Source organism: Sceloporus occidentalis, unplaced genomic scaffold (genome assembly GCF_023333645.1).
Source record: "Sceloporus occidentalis isolate IW3139 unplaced genomic scaffold, rSceOcc1.0.p SCAF_157, whole genome shotgun sequence".
NCBI lineage: Eukaryota > Metazoa > Chordata > Lepidosauria > Squamata > Phrynosomatidae > Sceloporus > Sceloporus occidentalis.
In genome coordinates, this window is record NW_028317137.1 from 918,034 (window position 1) to 932,975 (window position 14,942).

A 14,942-nucleotide genomic window follows, 5' to 3' on the forward strand; every position below is an offset into this window, starting at 1 on the left:
CCGGTCTGGAACAAGCAGAAGGTTACAACGCAGCCAATAGATCTGGGGAAAAGAACCCACCCCGCGGAATAAACAGACCACCTGATTGGAACCGCTCCAACACAACACAGGTGGACCGATCCAAACGATAAAAGGCTAAATGATACAACGGTTCAAATAAATGGAGGTTGAGATTACCTGTCTTCTGCACCATCGTGAAACATTTAGCTGGCCTTAGACCGGGATCGATGGGGGACTCAAAACATCAAAGCCGGAATAACTGGAGGGTTAGTGTGGTTTTTGTGCCTTTATGCACGATCCTATATAATCCCATCGTTCCCCAGCCATCAACCATGTAGTGACGATTTTGTAGGACAGAACCACTGACCCGCTGATTTCTCTGGGGTTGACCATTGACTTTTTTTCCGGGCAAGCAGTGAATACGTCAGCCCCCAAAAACCAGATATCCTCTCTATAGAGAACAATACATTAATTCATTAAATAGTATATAAGGTAGTGATATTTCTTGGAAAACCCAATAGAAGGGTTGCTACTGTGGTGTAAGGGAAGTAGTAAGACAATTAAAAGTCCACGAACAGCCCCTTCTAAGAAAACCTCTAAAGCGAGTAACAGTCCAGTGTGTAACACGGATAAGCTGTCTGTCCCTTTTTCGAGGACCCTGTCAAATCCTCTTCCCTCTGAAAAATGGGTTTAATGGGATTGTTTTTTCACATTGTGCACATCCCATTATCGCCTGCCCTTATTGCCATCGTTTGGGGGAAGTGGACTCAGGATCAGACAAAAGTCTTCGAAGGGGAACCTGTGTTGTACAATCCTCTACGGCCCCCCGTTCCTTAAGGCGAGATAAAAAGGCGAGGGTTTTACAACGATCCAGGGCATTGAGTGGATGGAATCCCAGGAAGCAACAGTTGATCCTGTTGAGGATAGTAAAGGAAATTGGATTTAAATCTTAAATACTGGAGGGAGTGGAAGAGGGGAGAGAAACACTGAACAAGGGACACAGATAAGCACAAATATCATTTTACATTTTTCTGGGTTAATTAATTCTGAATTTTATAAAGTTAGTTTTAACACAGATGGCCAAACCTCCCTAAAACATAACTGACAGCCTTGATTGTATAGACGGGACACACAACCTGTGTATAATACCAGAGGACTTGCCGGTTATACTAGAACAAGCCATCATATTTTAAGAATATGAAAGAATTTACTTGGATAAAAAAAGAAAAAAAAAAACAAAAAGCCCCAAAACATACCTTAGAGTGTTACAATGTTGAGCGAGGGGTCTGGCTCTCTTGAAGCATCATGTAACAAAGCTTCCAATTCCGTGTCCGTATATATCTCACGGGAATCTGCAGGGAAATTATAAAAGGTGGGACAGTTACAGAAGTAGACAGATGAAGGTTGCAGCCTACGGAGCTGGACACATTATATGTAAATAAAAGCCATGAGATGGAGGCAGCGGCTAGCAGAACAAGGCTTGAGTGAAATTGAAAACACACCCAAGGCTCCTATGATGAAACTGCACAAGAGTAATTTCAAAGTACCCCATGTTTTAATTCCTAGGACAAGATCCAGAATCTGTTAAGAGTTGCAAAATGATGAATTGGAGACCTCCTGTATCTAGTAACCCACAATACACCCACCCTTGCCATCGCAGGACTGCTTTGCCTGTCCAAACTGCGTCTCCAGTCCATTGGCGAGCGCAGGAACTCCTGTAGACGGTATTGCTCCATCCTGGGTCACAGGTAGCTCCTTGTTTTCCCTCCCCCCTTGTGTGGAAATTTGATTCTCCACCCGTGTCACCAAGAACACCTTATGGCCTCTACCAGGGCTGGAAACTGCCACTTGCCCTGGGGTGCCCTGGATTTGGGGACCCACTGGTTTTTCTTCCCTTCTTTCCTCCTTTTTTTCTACTACTTCCTCCTCCTCCTCGGTATCAGAGTCTGATCCCTCATCCTGAGCATCTACAGCAGTCATGATATCTCCATCTTGCTGGTCCTCTGTAGATTGTATGCCACACTCAAGAGGGGTGCTGGACTCATCTGCGGCAGCGACAGACTCCCCCTGGGCAGTGACAGACTCCCCCTGGGCAGTGACAGACTCCCCCTGGGCAGTGACAGACTCCCCCTGGGCAGTGACAGACTCCCCCTGGGCAGTGACAGACTCCCCCTGGGCAGTGACAGACTCCCCCTGGGCAGTGACAGACTCCTCCGGTGAATGGCTTGTTTCCTCAAGTGCTGTATTAGGATCTTCTGAGGCAGGGCAAGCAATTTCCACCATAGAGGCAGATTGCTGGAGGCGTTCTTCTTTTTCCTTGGCCAACACAAAGTTTCGCCTGCAGCCGTTCTGTATCTCTGTCAAGAGGGCCTTCTGAGTTTCGATGAAGCTTTTGACCTGGGGGGGAGGGGAATAACAATAAGCACAAATAAATAAGTAGGTGATGGGAAAAGAAAATGGTAAACATATCTCAATCTGCAGACGCAACTTCCAAGAACAGTGTAAGTAAAAGGGTCCTTACCGCTTCCTTCTTGGGTTCTCTGTCTAGATCCAACCTGAGTAGGGACTGGTTGACCCGGAGAGCCAGAGACAATGCCATCAAGCCACCAGTCTTTATCTCATTCTCTCTTAGGTCAAGACGAAGAAGACGGGGGGACTCAGCCACAAACTCTGCAACAGCTACAGCACCTGATATGGGTTACAGATAAAATTATCTAGTTATACGAACTGAGCAATGATGCTTATTTATGTTGGGGTATGTGTATTATTAAAGAACCTTCATACCATCTGGTGTGTACATTACCTTCACAGGTCAGTTTGGCAGAAGCCAGTCCAAGGCGGAGGACACTGCGGTTACCAATCAACCCGTTCTTTAGATGACGGACCCCCTCGTTACCTATAGCATTGTGACCGAGGTTCAGAGTCTCCAACGTCTGTGTGTGAGGCTGAGAGAGTGAAACAGATGTGAGTGAAGGGTGGGTGAAGAAACCATAGCAGAAAAAGAAGATCAGGGAAGAGCAATGAGTGGGAGAATACGTTAAGATCAAGGGGAATGCAAACTCTTACCAGGCACATGCTCATGTACACCATGCCAGCGTGGGTCAATTGGTTGTTCCAGAGGACCAGCGTGACCAGGCCCTGCCGCTGCTCCTTCAGCCCCTCGCAAATGTACGCCAGACCTGAGAGTAAGCAGGAAAGGGGTACACTTTACGGGAAATGTCCTAAACCTTCTAGGATGGCATTGAACCCAATTACAGAGAGACAGTTATCATCATAAGTTATCATTGAAGGTAAGTTATGGTTTTCAACTCAACATCATTAAAAAGGGCCAACCCTGACAGCCTTTTTCAGGAGAAACCTGAGATGGCTCAGTATAATGTATCACCGGGATGACCCTTCATAACACATCGTGACGGGCAGCACAAAAAATGTAATAAAACTAAGCCATTACGTAAATACGTACAGTAAAAAGACAACATAATTTCCCATACAGCCCTACCAACGGAGAATGCATAAAATAATTAGTGGGTACTTTATTATGCATTATATAATTCTGTATTATTATATACTTCTCTATGTAGTCCTCCAAAATATCACCCCACTGGCATCTGATTTTTGCACCAGTCTTGGCTACTTGCAATCAGTGGGAGAGTTGTCTCTACATAAAAATGGGGTCCCATTAGACCCCCTAAAATTTATGTGCAAGCCAGGGCTGGAGCCGTTTGACTGTGGGTAGAATGCACATGTGAAGTGGCACAAGAGACTCAAACTCATCTCCTGCGAGTCAACGAGCTGGGGGATGGGGAAAAAAAACCAAACGCATAGGAGGGATTCTAATCAATCCCTCCACGCGTTCACACAGGGGGGTTAAACATTAGTTCATGTGATGGCTGAGCATCTATTTAATTTAAAGTGCACATTTTGGTGTGTTTACAAGCAGTTTATGCTGATTGAGATCCCTTCAATGGGTTTTTAAAACACAGCAGCCTAAGCCTAGCTACTTCATTACAGTCAAAACTAGAAACGTTGTAAAACAAAAACGCGGAGGCAGCGGCCCACCTGAGTCCAAAATATGGTTGTTCCGCAAGTCCAGGATCTGTATGCAGCTATTAAACTTCAGGACATTCCCTAACTGGGCCGAGTCCTGGAGGCTGTTAAGTCGATTATCAGCGAGGTATAATTCCCGTAACACTATATTCATTTTCAGGGCCGTGGCTGTCACAGAATAAATAAGGTTATAATAATGTAAGGTTATTAAAAACTGGAAAACACATGCAAGCCTCTGCTCTCATAGACAAAGGAGGATAAATTACCAGAAAAAAAATAATAAATGATGGAACCTGTCCGGGGAAATGAAAAAGAACTTACCCAATAACATTAAGGGTCTCCCAGACAGACTAGTGTTCTCCAGGTGTAAAACTGTTAAGCTACTACTAATGCGAAGCGCGCGGGCCACAAACGGAGCCGAGTGGTCTAGCAGCGGAGTATTACGGGCATCCAGATACTGTAGACAATTTGTCTGGGCCGGGAAGAGAAGCAGAAATTCAGTAGCTTCCCTCAGACATGTAAAACATTTTACCATCCTCCCGACTATCTCAGAACAGAAAGCCGACAGAAGAAATACTTCTTTCGTACTCATATTTACTGTTTGGCTTACCTTGCGCATCATGTGGGCAGCAGCCTGCCAGCCCCGAGTGCCGATGTGCTTGTTGAAGGAGATATTGAGGTGCGTCGCAGACTCGTAATACTCTATCATGTCAAACAATGCCGAGGCTCCCTATGGAATAAATAGGGTGTATGGCTACTATGAAGGCTCTGCACAGTGTACTTCCAGCTTCAATAACGCAGAAGCTTCACCCCAACAGATGCTGTCACAACCGCATCATCACCACCCTCATTCGCCCCACGGAAACAAACCTTCTCTCCAATAAACTAAAACAGTAACGTAGGTTAAAAACTTACATCTTCGTCCAGGTTGGTCTGTTCCAGGTCCACCATCTTAAACTGCACACGTTTGAAGATCTCCTCCAAGGCCTCACAAGCCTTATGGTCTAAGCGCTCTCCTGTTGGAGACTCCACAATTAATATATATAGGCATGGTGAGCCACTTCAAGGCCTTACTTCAGGGGAAGGGAGAAAAGGGTTAAACATCCTTACATTAAAAAAAGACAGAGCCTGGATAGTAATCATACATCTAGGTCTTGATGAGACAGAAAGGACCTTTATATGAAACAGCTAGACAAAAATGCTTAGAAGGTAGGGTAAGGTTCCCACAATCCAATACCTTATACCCTTCAGGGTTGCCCCTTACGTATTTGCAAGCCCATACTTTACTTCGTCAAACCATTTAGAGCGTGAAACGTAGAGTTTGCCAGCCGTTAAGAACCATCAGGCCCATTACACCTTTGCTATAAAACCATTACAGCCATAACTCTTACCTTTCAGATCCAGGCTTTCGACTCTCCCTGAGAGGTCAGTCAACGCCTGCAAGAGAAGTAAAGATATTGAAAAAAATATATAACATGGCCATAGAGAGTAATCCAATCCGTCACCCAAGCGTTTAGAGTAATAGGTAACTAATTATTCGGATACGTTACACGGCGTGGCTACGGGGAGCCGGGAAGACCGGATTGTATTTATGGAACACAGTGAAGAAGTGAAGATTCTCCATCAAAGGCAAAAATGACACACACACTGAACAAGCATGGTGAGGGGTTTACTTAATTAGTTAATTGGCACCTCCTCTGGCCTATCAGCTGTTGGGGGAGGAGCCAATATGTAAATGTTGCCCTGAATCTTACTTAAATTACAACGCAATCACACTTTCACAGCTGTCTGCCACTTCAGGGTCACGATGTGATTGTGTTTCCCTTCAGTTCTTTACAGAGTAAAAGTTTCCTCCGGGTGACGGTGAATTCCCTGTTCGCGTGAAACAACAGCACAGCGAGGCGTGTCGAGGTACTATTCCATTTTACAGTTGGCACGTCCCCAGCGAGCTCTGCCTTTCCTGATCGCAGAATAGTGTTTGTGTTCCATCGCTGGTTATTTCCGTCGCTGTCCCATCTTCATTTATGTCCTTTCTTTTACGATTTCATATTTCCAGATTATTTAGGGTGGATCTGTCGCTTTCCCCTAACCTACACTAAATATATCCACATAATGATTAACGCATTATATACTAGAAGCCCTCTTTATGATCAGGACTTCCATTATTGTTCTCCGATCACTTCATCCACTTTGGTTCAAGCGCCTAGGTTCTTGCAGCCTTTATAGGATGAGAGCAAATGCTGAGGAACGGAAAACTAAGATAGTTTTGTCACGCATTTACGCAACCTTGGTTTAAAAGTACTTTTAAACCAAGATTACAATAACTGAAAAACAGAAAGTTTGAATTATTAATTCATTATTTAGTTATGTTAAACGTTGTGGACGTTGGGGCCGGACAAAGCCCAGTCAGCCCCTTTTCCAAGATTTTTGGGCCTTGCTGCTTACTTTTTAATGCCGTCCACACAAATTTGTCCGGGTCTGGTGTGCATTAAGGTTCCCCTTTACATGAACGCCCCATACAGCCCCATTGACAAATAACGCGTATTAAAGTACTTTAGAAGATGCTGCGACTCGCCATGCTTTGTGGGGTCCTGCTCTGGAAGGAAAGAGCTCCCATTGAAATCAATAGGAACACTTTCTGCACACGCAGTATGGGTCGCGGTGCCGGAGCCGGCTGGCGATGAGAATAACACACACAGCGCTGGAAAGCAGAACATGCGTTTAATTAATGCACATCCGGCAAGACGAGGAGCCGCGGGCCTGAGATTACTCTGAAAACCTTGCAACACAAACTAAAATATAACCCTAAATATATACACGTTAAAACGATCATAAAAATATGCATCACCTATGACTTCTATCCAGAACTGCATAATATGAAGCCATAAATGTGTGGGAACTTTAAGATTTGTGTGATCTAATAACACGGTTGTGCACAGTCACAGGGAATGCACAAATACAATTATTTCACTAAAAATGTTCTAACCCATATGATCTTATACAACATTAATAGGAACTGCAGACAACTAATTGGTCTAACATTCGTTAGCGGGTATCTCATGCCACTGACCCAGATACCAGGTAAGTAATAGGGGTAAGGGAGTGTATCACTATGGAAAGTGACAGCCGATACGGGGAAAGCATCCCTGGCGCTCTATGAAGGTGCACACTCCGGGGACCCCTCTGCTGTATTAGTATCCCAATATCAGTGTGTACAGACACTTCCACTTGGCGCCATTCAAGCGAAGAGGGATAAGCCTCCTTTGTGTAATGATAAGTCATAGAACTGCTGTAAATAAATTGTCACGAAGGGACCCGGGTCCCAACGTCCCCTCCGCAGTCTACTGATTCCCAGATGGGAAGCGCGACAGACTCACCTGCAGCTGGCGAATAAGTTTGGGGATCTGCTTGCAGTTGAGCTTCTGGCAGGCTTGGGTGTAGGATGAAATCACGACATCCACAGTCACGTTCTGAGCTGGGGAAGCGAGAAAAGGAGAAGCTGTGAGGCTGGAAATACTAGCAACAGGCATTGACAGAGTTGGCGGCAATCTAACGATACACCAGTAAATTAAATCACTTAATGTAACATTCACGGGTAAGTATCACATGCAGAGAGATGCATTCGGCAGAACATACCTCCTGCGTGGCACTTAGCCCGGGGTGGGGGGGATTAAATGCATATGGGGTGATTCTGCAGAATTCCACCAAGGACCACACGGTTATAATATGTATTAAAGTGTTGGATGAAAAGCAATAGACTTAGCAGGTCTGCAAAATGACTGCAAGTTTACATTATAAAAATGGCAGACACAAGCATTTTTGCGATTACGTATTTGTAAGCCCAGTGTGACCTAAACCATTCGTTTTCACATTAATTGTCACGAATCCCGCGCCTGCATTTAGACGTTCCAATTCCAGGTCTGAATCCTGACTGATAGACAAAGCAACTATGTAAATATATATTGTTCTGAGAACAAAAGGCGCTGGCAAAAAGCACAACCGGTTTCCTTTCTTCCTGAGAAAATCAAGCAGAACTCAACAGAAAGTTCACCCAAAGCTAGAAATATACTTTTTGAAATACTTCAAACCGTGACAACGTGACCAACGTGACCTCACATCTAATTGTCGAATATTCAACACATGCAAGTTGTGAAACCCGACATGGTTTTTGAGCTTAACTTTACCTTTATAGGTTTAAAACGGTGATCACCAGCCGCAGAGCTTCATTCCTCGATACCTGCTAATGTATTACCATCTCCTGAAAATATCATTTTAACCCCTAGACGCCCCTATATGCCCCTATGCGCCGCTCTCCAACCCTTCCTTTCTTCGGTTGACCTTTCCTCTCATACTCACTCTCTCTCAAACATTCTTGGCCATCTAGCTCTGCTGTTTTAGGACACTTGTGAAATTCCACAAAAACGTCCCATTATACAAGAGAATTTCATGAAGCGTAAGAGTAACGTACAAAACTCATCAATTCAGGGGATGTAACTGTATCCCCCGGGCTTAAAACAAAGCTAACAAGCCGCCTTAATTAATAACACATTAGTGTGCAGCTAGCTTCATATTTAATTTAGAAGCCCACAGAGGTAGTGTACGGTTTCAGGTGAAGGTAAGAAAGTAGGCGCAGAAAAGAGATTTGGTCATTAGGAGAAAAAAAGTTAGAATTGTTGGCTCAAAAGACAGCAGAAAGGCAGTTTCATGAGGGATTTGCGCTCCTATGTCTGCGGGATAACATGCTACTGAAAGCCTGCAACATTTCAACAGTAGATTTAGGTCTAGCCAAGAGCTTATGGCAGCCGGGACACGGCACTGGCAGGATAAAGTTAAAGGTCACGGAAGCGGCGGGTCTCGCAGCCAAATAACATGCATGTGGAAGCACTGATAAAACATGAATAAGGTCACGCCAGGTTGCCGCTCTGATAGGACATTAAGAGCAAAGCCACATATGGTTAATCATTTCAAGCCGTAACAGGTTTTCCTCACCATGTCTCCATGGGTCTTTTGGTTCTAGGGCACCAGAGACAATATCGTCATCACATGGAAAGGTTACCCTTTTAGGCCCTTGCTTATTCCGTCCATTGTCTTCCTCCGGCGCCCCTTCATTCTTAGCCCCGTTCCCAGCATTCCCTTGGTCCGCTCCTTCTGTAGATAATGAATTAATTTCTCCCCCCTCCCCACTGTTGTGTGGTTCCATTTCAGCAGACTGAGACACCTGTTGGGTCCCATGGGATGGGACTTCATGATCCGGACCGCTTGTAGGTGTGATGTTGGGAGATGTCTCATCTGAATGTTCTTGGCTCCTCTCTTGAGAGGGAGTGCCAGCATTTAAATCTACTTTCAGTTCTGCTCCTGTGATCTCAGGCATGACCTCTCGTGTGGGCTCCTCAGCGGGCACCGCATCATCCTCTGCGCCACGATCTTGCGTCGTGTAGTGATTGTAACATATCCCTTCCACGGAGTCTTCCTTTGTGGGAGAGGACAGGGCTTCGCTTTCCTCCTTTTCTGCATAGTCCACTTTCTGTGGTGAACCCTCAGAGGGTAAATCTGCATTCTCCACGGCCCCAGGCATCTCCATAGCAAGAAAGCTTATCCAGCCACTGATGCCATCTTAATGGAAGAACACGAAGACTGTGGGGCATCAATGCCTGCGGGGCATAACAGACACCGGGGGTGTTACGCTTTACCGATACCGTTAAAAAACCCAGCCTCTTGGAAAATTGTCTCAGTGGATGGTTGTCACGGTACGTGCCGACACTCCAGAAGCAGCCACAAACTGTATCAAGTAGCCAGCGAGGTCACACTGCCAGCTTTGCAAGCAGCGTTGGTCAGCATCACACGCGTTATGTTGCTGTGCGCATATCTTGACACTTCTGAGTCCCAAGTCCTGGAGATCTCTTACTGGAAATAGTACCTCGTTCACTAAGCACCTCGTTGTGTAGTCTCGTCTCTGTATGTCTCTCTGCTTGTCTGCCCTGCAGGCTAGAACTCCTGAAGCACTAATGACCAGGGATTAGCCATCTTTTTATAGGCATCGCACGCCTGCCAGTGATTCACAGCATGAGAATTGGTTTCTTTTTTAGAACGGTCTCAACTCATGGAAGCGCCGTCACTAAAAACCCTTACGAGCACGGCATAGCTTTCCAGCGGTCAGTCACTCATATAGCAGCTAAGTGATAAATACTACAGGGACTTAGAGACTGTCAGTCACTCTGCACGTCTCTGTACTCCAGCTAGTGTCTTTACAATAAACTTTCTCACTACGGGAAACAGTCTACGTCTGCCAGTCACTCAGTTGCTTTTTTTTTTTGGGGGTCAGTATCCCATAACTAGCAGTCACTTTTCTGACAGGAGGCCTCCTCAGCTAAGCAGGTCTCTGGTGGGCCCCTGGGTCAAGGCCGGGCGTCTCTGCATAAAAATAAGTCTCCCGTCGGTAACGTCACCCAGTCCAGCTCCAGGCTGTCTCTTTTTGTGGCAAAGCTGGCTTTCCTTCCCTCTCACCCCAAACACCGTCTCCTGATGTCTAACTCAGTTTCCGGGTCACATGTTTACTGTCTCGCTCGGTGCCAACCAGTGACGCAGGCAACTACCCTGGCCAATCAGAGACCGCCGCGTCAGCATCCACCATAGAGACGGGGGGAGTGAGGACAGAAAGCGCGATGAAGGCTGAAGCGATGTACCAACGAGATAAAGGAGGGCATTAGTAGAGTGAGGATGGCGAGCACCAGACATGCCAAACAGAGCAGAATAACTCCCAAGTGTTCCTCTTCAGGAGGGACAGTCCCTATTTTGACCCGAACTCCTTTTTCTATTTTATCAAAGTGTCTGGAGTGTAATCCAGTGTTCGGCAGGCCTAAAAGTTATAATAATGTCTATAGAAACAGGAAAAATGTGTTCATAAATGACATACATTATTAAATCTTTCTAAATGCTTAACTCTGTTACATTAATAATAATAATAATTAATATCTAGAAGTCACATAAAAAAACTTGGCGGCTCTTTAGACGTTTCTAACTATATATATATATATATATATATACACACACACATATATATATATACACACACACACACACTACCTAACCTAAAGTTTGGGGTCACAGGCATTTCCTTGTTTTTTAAATAAATGCAAATTTTGTCCATTAAAATAACATGAAATTAATCAAATCCAGCGCAGGTGGGGTTAATGTTTTAACTGACTATTGCAGCTGATGATTTTTAATGGAACCTCTGCATAGGTGTACAGAAGCCTTTTATCACTCCCATCACTCCTGTGTTCCAATGGCCCTTTATCACTCCCATCACTCCTGTGTTCCAATGGCCCTTTATCACTCCCATCACTCCTGTGTTCCAATGGCCCTTTATCACTCCCATCACTCCTGTGTTCCAATGGCCCTTTATCACTCCCATCACTCCTGTGTTCCAATGGCCCTTTATCACTCCCATCACTCCTGTGTTCCAGTGGCCCTTTATCACTCCCATCACTCCTGTGTCCCGATGGCACATTGTGTTCGCTGATCCGAGTTTAAGTTTAAAAGGCTAATTGATCGTTAGAAACCCTTTTGCGATTATGTTACAGCCAGAAATGTCCTTGTTTCCATGAAAACACTGAAGTGATCCCAAACTTTTGAATTATAGTATATATATATATATATTCATATGCATATATAAGTTGCTGTATATTATTGGATCGATGGATCCATTATTATTCTAGTTCATTTTATTCTAATAGCTATAAAATGTGTATACCCTGAATACCTACGCATGCGTTTTTGTAAAAATACATAATCTGGTGATTAATTAAAAAAAATGGAAAATGATGCACGTTATCAGTTTTTATTTGCACATCTACCAACGATTCCGCCGTCAAACAAAAAACAAATAAGGCTGTAATATTTTTGAGAATACTTTTGTGTTTGATTGTGAGCAGGGTTGATCTACATTTGGCGTGGATGGGAGTTGTCATCCTTATGAGACTTGTAGTCTACAGCAGCAGCGACAGGCACCGTTAGACACAGTTTTATTTCTTTAGCCGGATTCTCAGGATCATGATTTTACCTTCTGCGCTGATCTGCGGATACTCCAGCTTCCCAGCCGAGGCTTATCTTATCGAGTTGTGAAGAAAATACTGCCTGAATCACCGGGTTGGCATTTTCCAGCCGTCTCAAGGTCATCTTTTCAGCAAGAACTACAAACGGGTGACAACTGCATTTGTGCATTTGGGAAGCACCAACTTAATTCACCTTGTGACGTAACGGACATCGCTGCTTTGCTACGGGTCGATAAAATCAGCCGCTCAGTTATTCGTTACATTATCGGTTAGGACATGCGCTTCATAACCTGTCATTAACAAGAATACCGTTAGAGTGCTTTGCAAACCAAGATCCTGATTGAAGCTGCACAGAATTAGGATAAAACAGAACAAACAGCGATAGGATCCTTGCTAAAAGAATGTGAAACAGCCCTATTTGTGACAAATACCATAATCAAGTCCCCAATCTCTCATTTTAAACCAAATACCTTTTATTTACACATTTTTTAACCTTCAAGTTACTTCCTCTTGCGGTATTTGGAGTGGCGGAGTAGCCGGGACCACGTTACCGCGTGATATACGGCCAGATCCTTTAATAAGTTAATATCAAAGCCAAGGCAATAGCTGAATTTGGTCCAGCCTGAGACTTTTTACAAGCACAAAATGTATTTCGATTTTACGAGCATACCTTCGCTGGGAACCGGGTGTGCGTGCGATAGGAACACTGCCCGACTTAATTCAGATGCTCCTGGGAAGCAAATATTATTTCACTTAAAAATACCACGGTGCCAGATTATCTGCAATAACCCCAAATTTACCTTTATTTTTGGAAGGTTTCAATAATCTTCCTCTTTACAACCAAAAATAAAAAGAATGAGTTCATCCTCAAAAATGATCTTATGTTAAAAAAAAAAACACAAAACATTAAAGCCATAGAAAATAATCTATTTATTTACACTACAGAAGGCTGCACAGAGACTAAACACCTTTGTTTGATCCATACATTATATCCTTATTAACAATGAATGTAATGCTGCCATAGTCCATATACAATTATATTAATAACTCATATGGATACCCGGTATATTCGCAACTGGACAGTCTTTTCGGCACGTAATGTCTTATTGACGTAGCGATAACCGGTTCAGAGTTGGAAAGTGTAGGATATGATATCTTGGCCGCGGATCAATGCTTCTTTTTGGACGCCAAGTGGGGTCTGCAAATCAGACACCTGGAAATTGTTGACCTCGATGTCACAAGCATTGAAGCGATTTGCGCTGACGGTAACGCGCTGGTAGAGATTAAAGGTAACGGGACGACCAGCAGATGCAAGGAGGCTTCGGAGGAAGAGCTGGCGGAGGCTGGATCGGGATTTCTGGTGCGCGACAGGTGGACACAAGGCGAGGGCACGAGGGGAATTCGGATCAAATCCACGGCCGCACGGTGAGGGTGGACGCGGGAGGCGAAGTATGGGGACTTGAGGCAGGAGAGGGAGATCCTGGAAATAAAAAATAAAAAAAGATATTTTAAGGCAGAGGAAATTATTGATTTAAGAACGGACAGGAAAAGGTGAAATGGAAATATCGAGAATGAAGAAGCAGCTGTTACAATGTACTCAGGCAATTTCCCACATGGCTCGACGGTATTATTCAGAGAACGATGTTCGATCTAATCTAAGAGTCATTTGGTTACATCTTCAAGTACATTTTCCTATTCTTTTTTTTTACGTGTCAATAAAAAGCTTTTAAAAGAAAATCAAGAAGCAGGTGTATATTTGGGGGAAAAAGGAAGAAAATAATGTTTGCGATGATTAAAGATGATCAAGGAGGAGAGGAAAGCGTCAGGACACGGACGTGGATAGCCGGGAGAAATAAAAGGTAGAAGATTTTAGGCGGGGCAAAGGTAATCTTCATTTGCAACAGATAAGAGAGGGAAGACATGGGGTTAATCTATGAAAAATGATCACAATGTAACGCCAGAAACGTCCGATCATCACAAATCGCAGGCTGGAAACGTCCTTTCTTCAGCCATGTTTGAGTCCTGTGTATCTCCTGAGTAAATCCAGTATGGGTGACGGGTCTGGCTTGACCCTCATAATCACCATAGCAACCAAAATGAAGAGCAGGTCCAGCTGCTCATCTCTAATATTAATGTATATTATCCTTATATACAGTGGGCTGGTAGGAGCGTTAAACAGGCTAACCGAAGGGGTGAGGGTACTGGTTTAGCATTAACCCTTTGCTGTAGGAATAATTTTCTTTCAGCCTTAAACACATTAGGGTGATAGGTAGGGGAGGTGTGAGTGACAGAAGGCATCACGTCAGGTAAAGAGTAAGGTGCCCTGACAGTACACAGAAGGGAGAAGCAAACTAATCTCACGTTTTTCTCCTTCATTCTTTAATCGCACGCAGGCAGTTTATCTTCTAAGATGAGCCGAGTTTCTCTGCACCGCTTTATAACTGCAGAGATACTTCGTTTAATACGGCTACCGGAAGCAATGCGTGCCAGTTCGCCCTCTGTCCGTACAGCTTCATTCCGACTTCCGTGCAGCTGTGTTTGAGGTTCGGGTACCGCTGATCCGGAACTTTAGTTCCGTTACCTATTTTTTTTTTTTACTTATGCAGAGCTCTAGCGCCACCTAGTGTCTGCAAGGATCACTTCATTGTCATGTGACTCAAAAGCAGGCAGGGGAAGTTGTTGGCTGGATTGTTTTTATGTGATTAAAACCACCAGAGGAAATAAAAAAATGTCAGGTGAAGTCGGGTAATATAAGGTTAATTTGCTTAACACACTAGGGAGTGCAATAAATACTCCAGTGGAACAGCACCTTTAATCCATCCTACACTGGAGAACAAGTAT

General features: G+C 44.3%; 1 protein-coding gene and 1 pseudogene across 1 annotated transcript; both read right to left on the reverse strand.

The window, feature by feature from the left end:
- Window positions 1-1,257: 1,257 nt before the first annotated feature.
- LOC149280250 (protein phosphatase 1 regulatory subunit 37-like) lies at window positions 1,258-9,622 on the reverse strand. Its single transcript, XM_089500612.1, has 13 exons — window positions 9,037-9,622; window positions 7,425-7,522; window positions 5,439-5,484; window positions 4,963-5,063; window positions 4,658-4,777; window positions 4,369-4,519; window positions 4,060-4,215; window positions 3,067-3,179; window positions 2,804-2,945; window positions 2,522-2,688; window positions 1,921-2,397; window positions 1,647-1,863; window positions 1,258-1,352 (listed from the first exon to the last, which is right to left on the reverse strand). The coding sequence occupies exons 1-13, from the start codon at window positions 9,620-9,622 to the stop codon at window positions 1,258-1,260; spliced, it is 2,469 nt and encodes an 822-aa protein (XP_089356738.1).
- A 3,605-nt stretch (window positions 9,623-13,227) lies between these two features.
- LOC149280251 (gem-associated protein 7 pseudogene) lies at window positions 13,228-14,617 on the reverse strand (annotated as a pseudogene).
- Window positions 14,618-14,942: the final 325 nt, after the last annotated feature.

Bases quoted from the DNA above. Each gene is read 5' to 3' on its own strand.
- LOC149280250 (XM_089500612.1), bottom strand. From the start codon at position 9,622: ATGCCTGGGGCCGTGGAGAATGCAGATTTACCCTCTGAGGGTTCACCA. The intron at 4,520-4,657 runs GTAAGCCAAACA...TTCCCGGCCCAG, and splicing joins CTGCCCACATGATGCGCAAG to ACAAATTGTCTACAGTATCT. The intron at 2,689-2,803 runs GTAATGTACACA...AACCCATATCAG, and splicing joins TGCCAAACTGACCTGTGAAG to GTGCTGTAGCTGTTGCAGAG.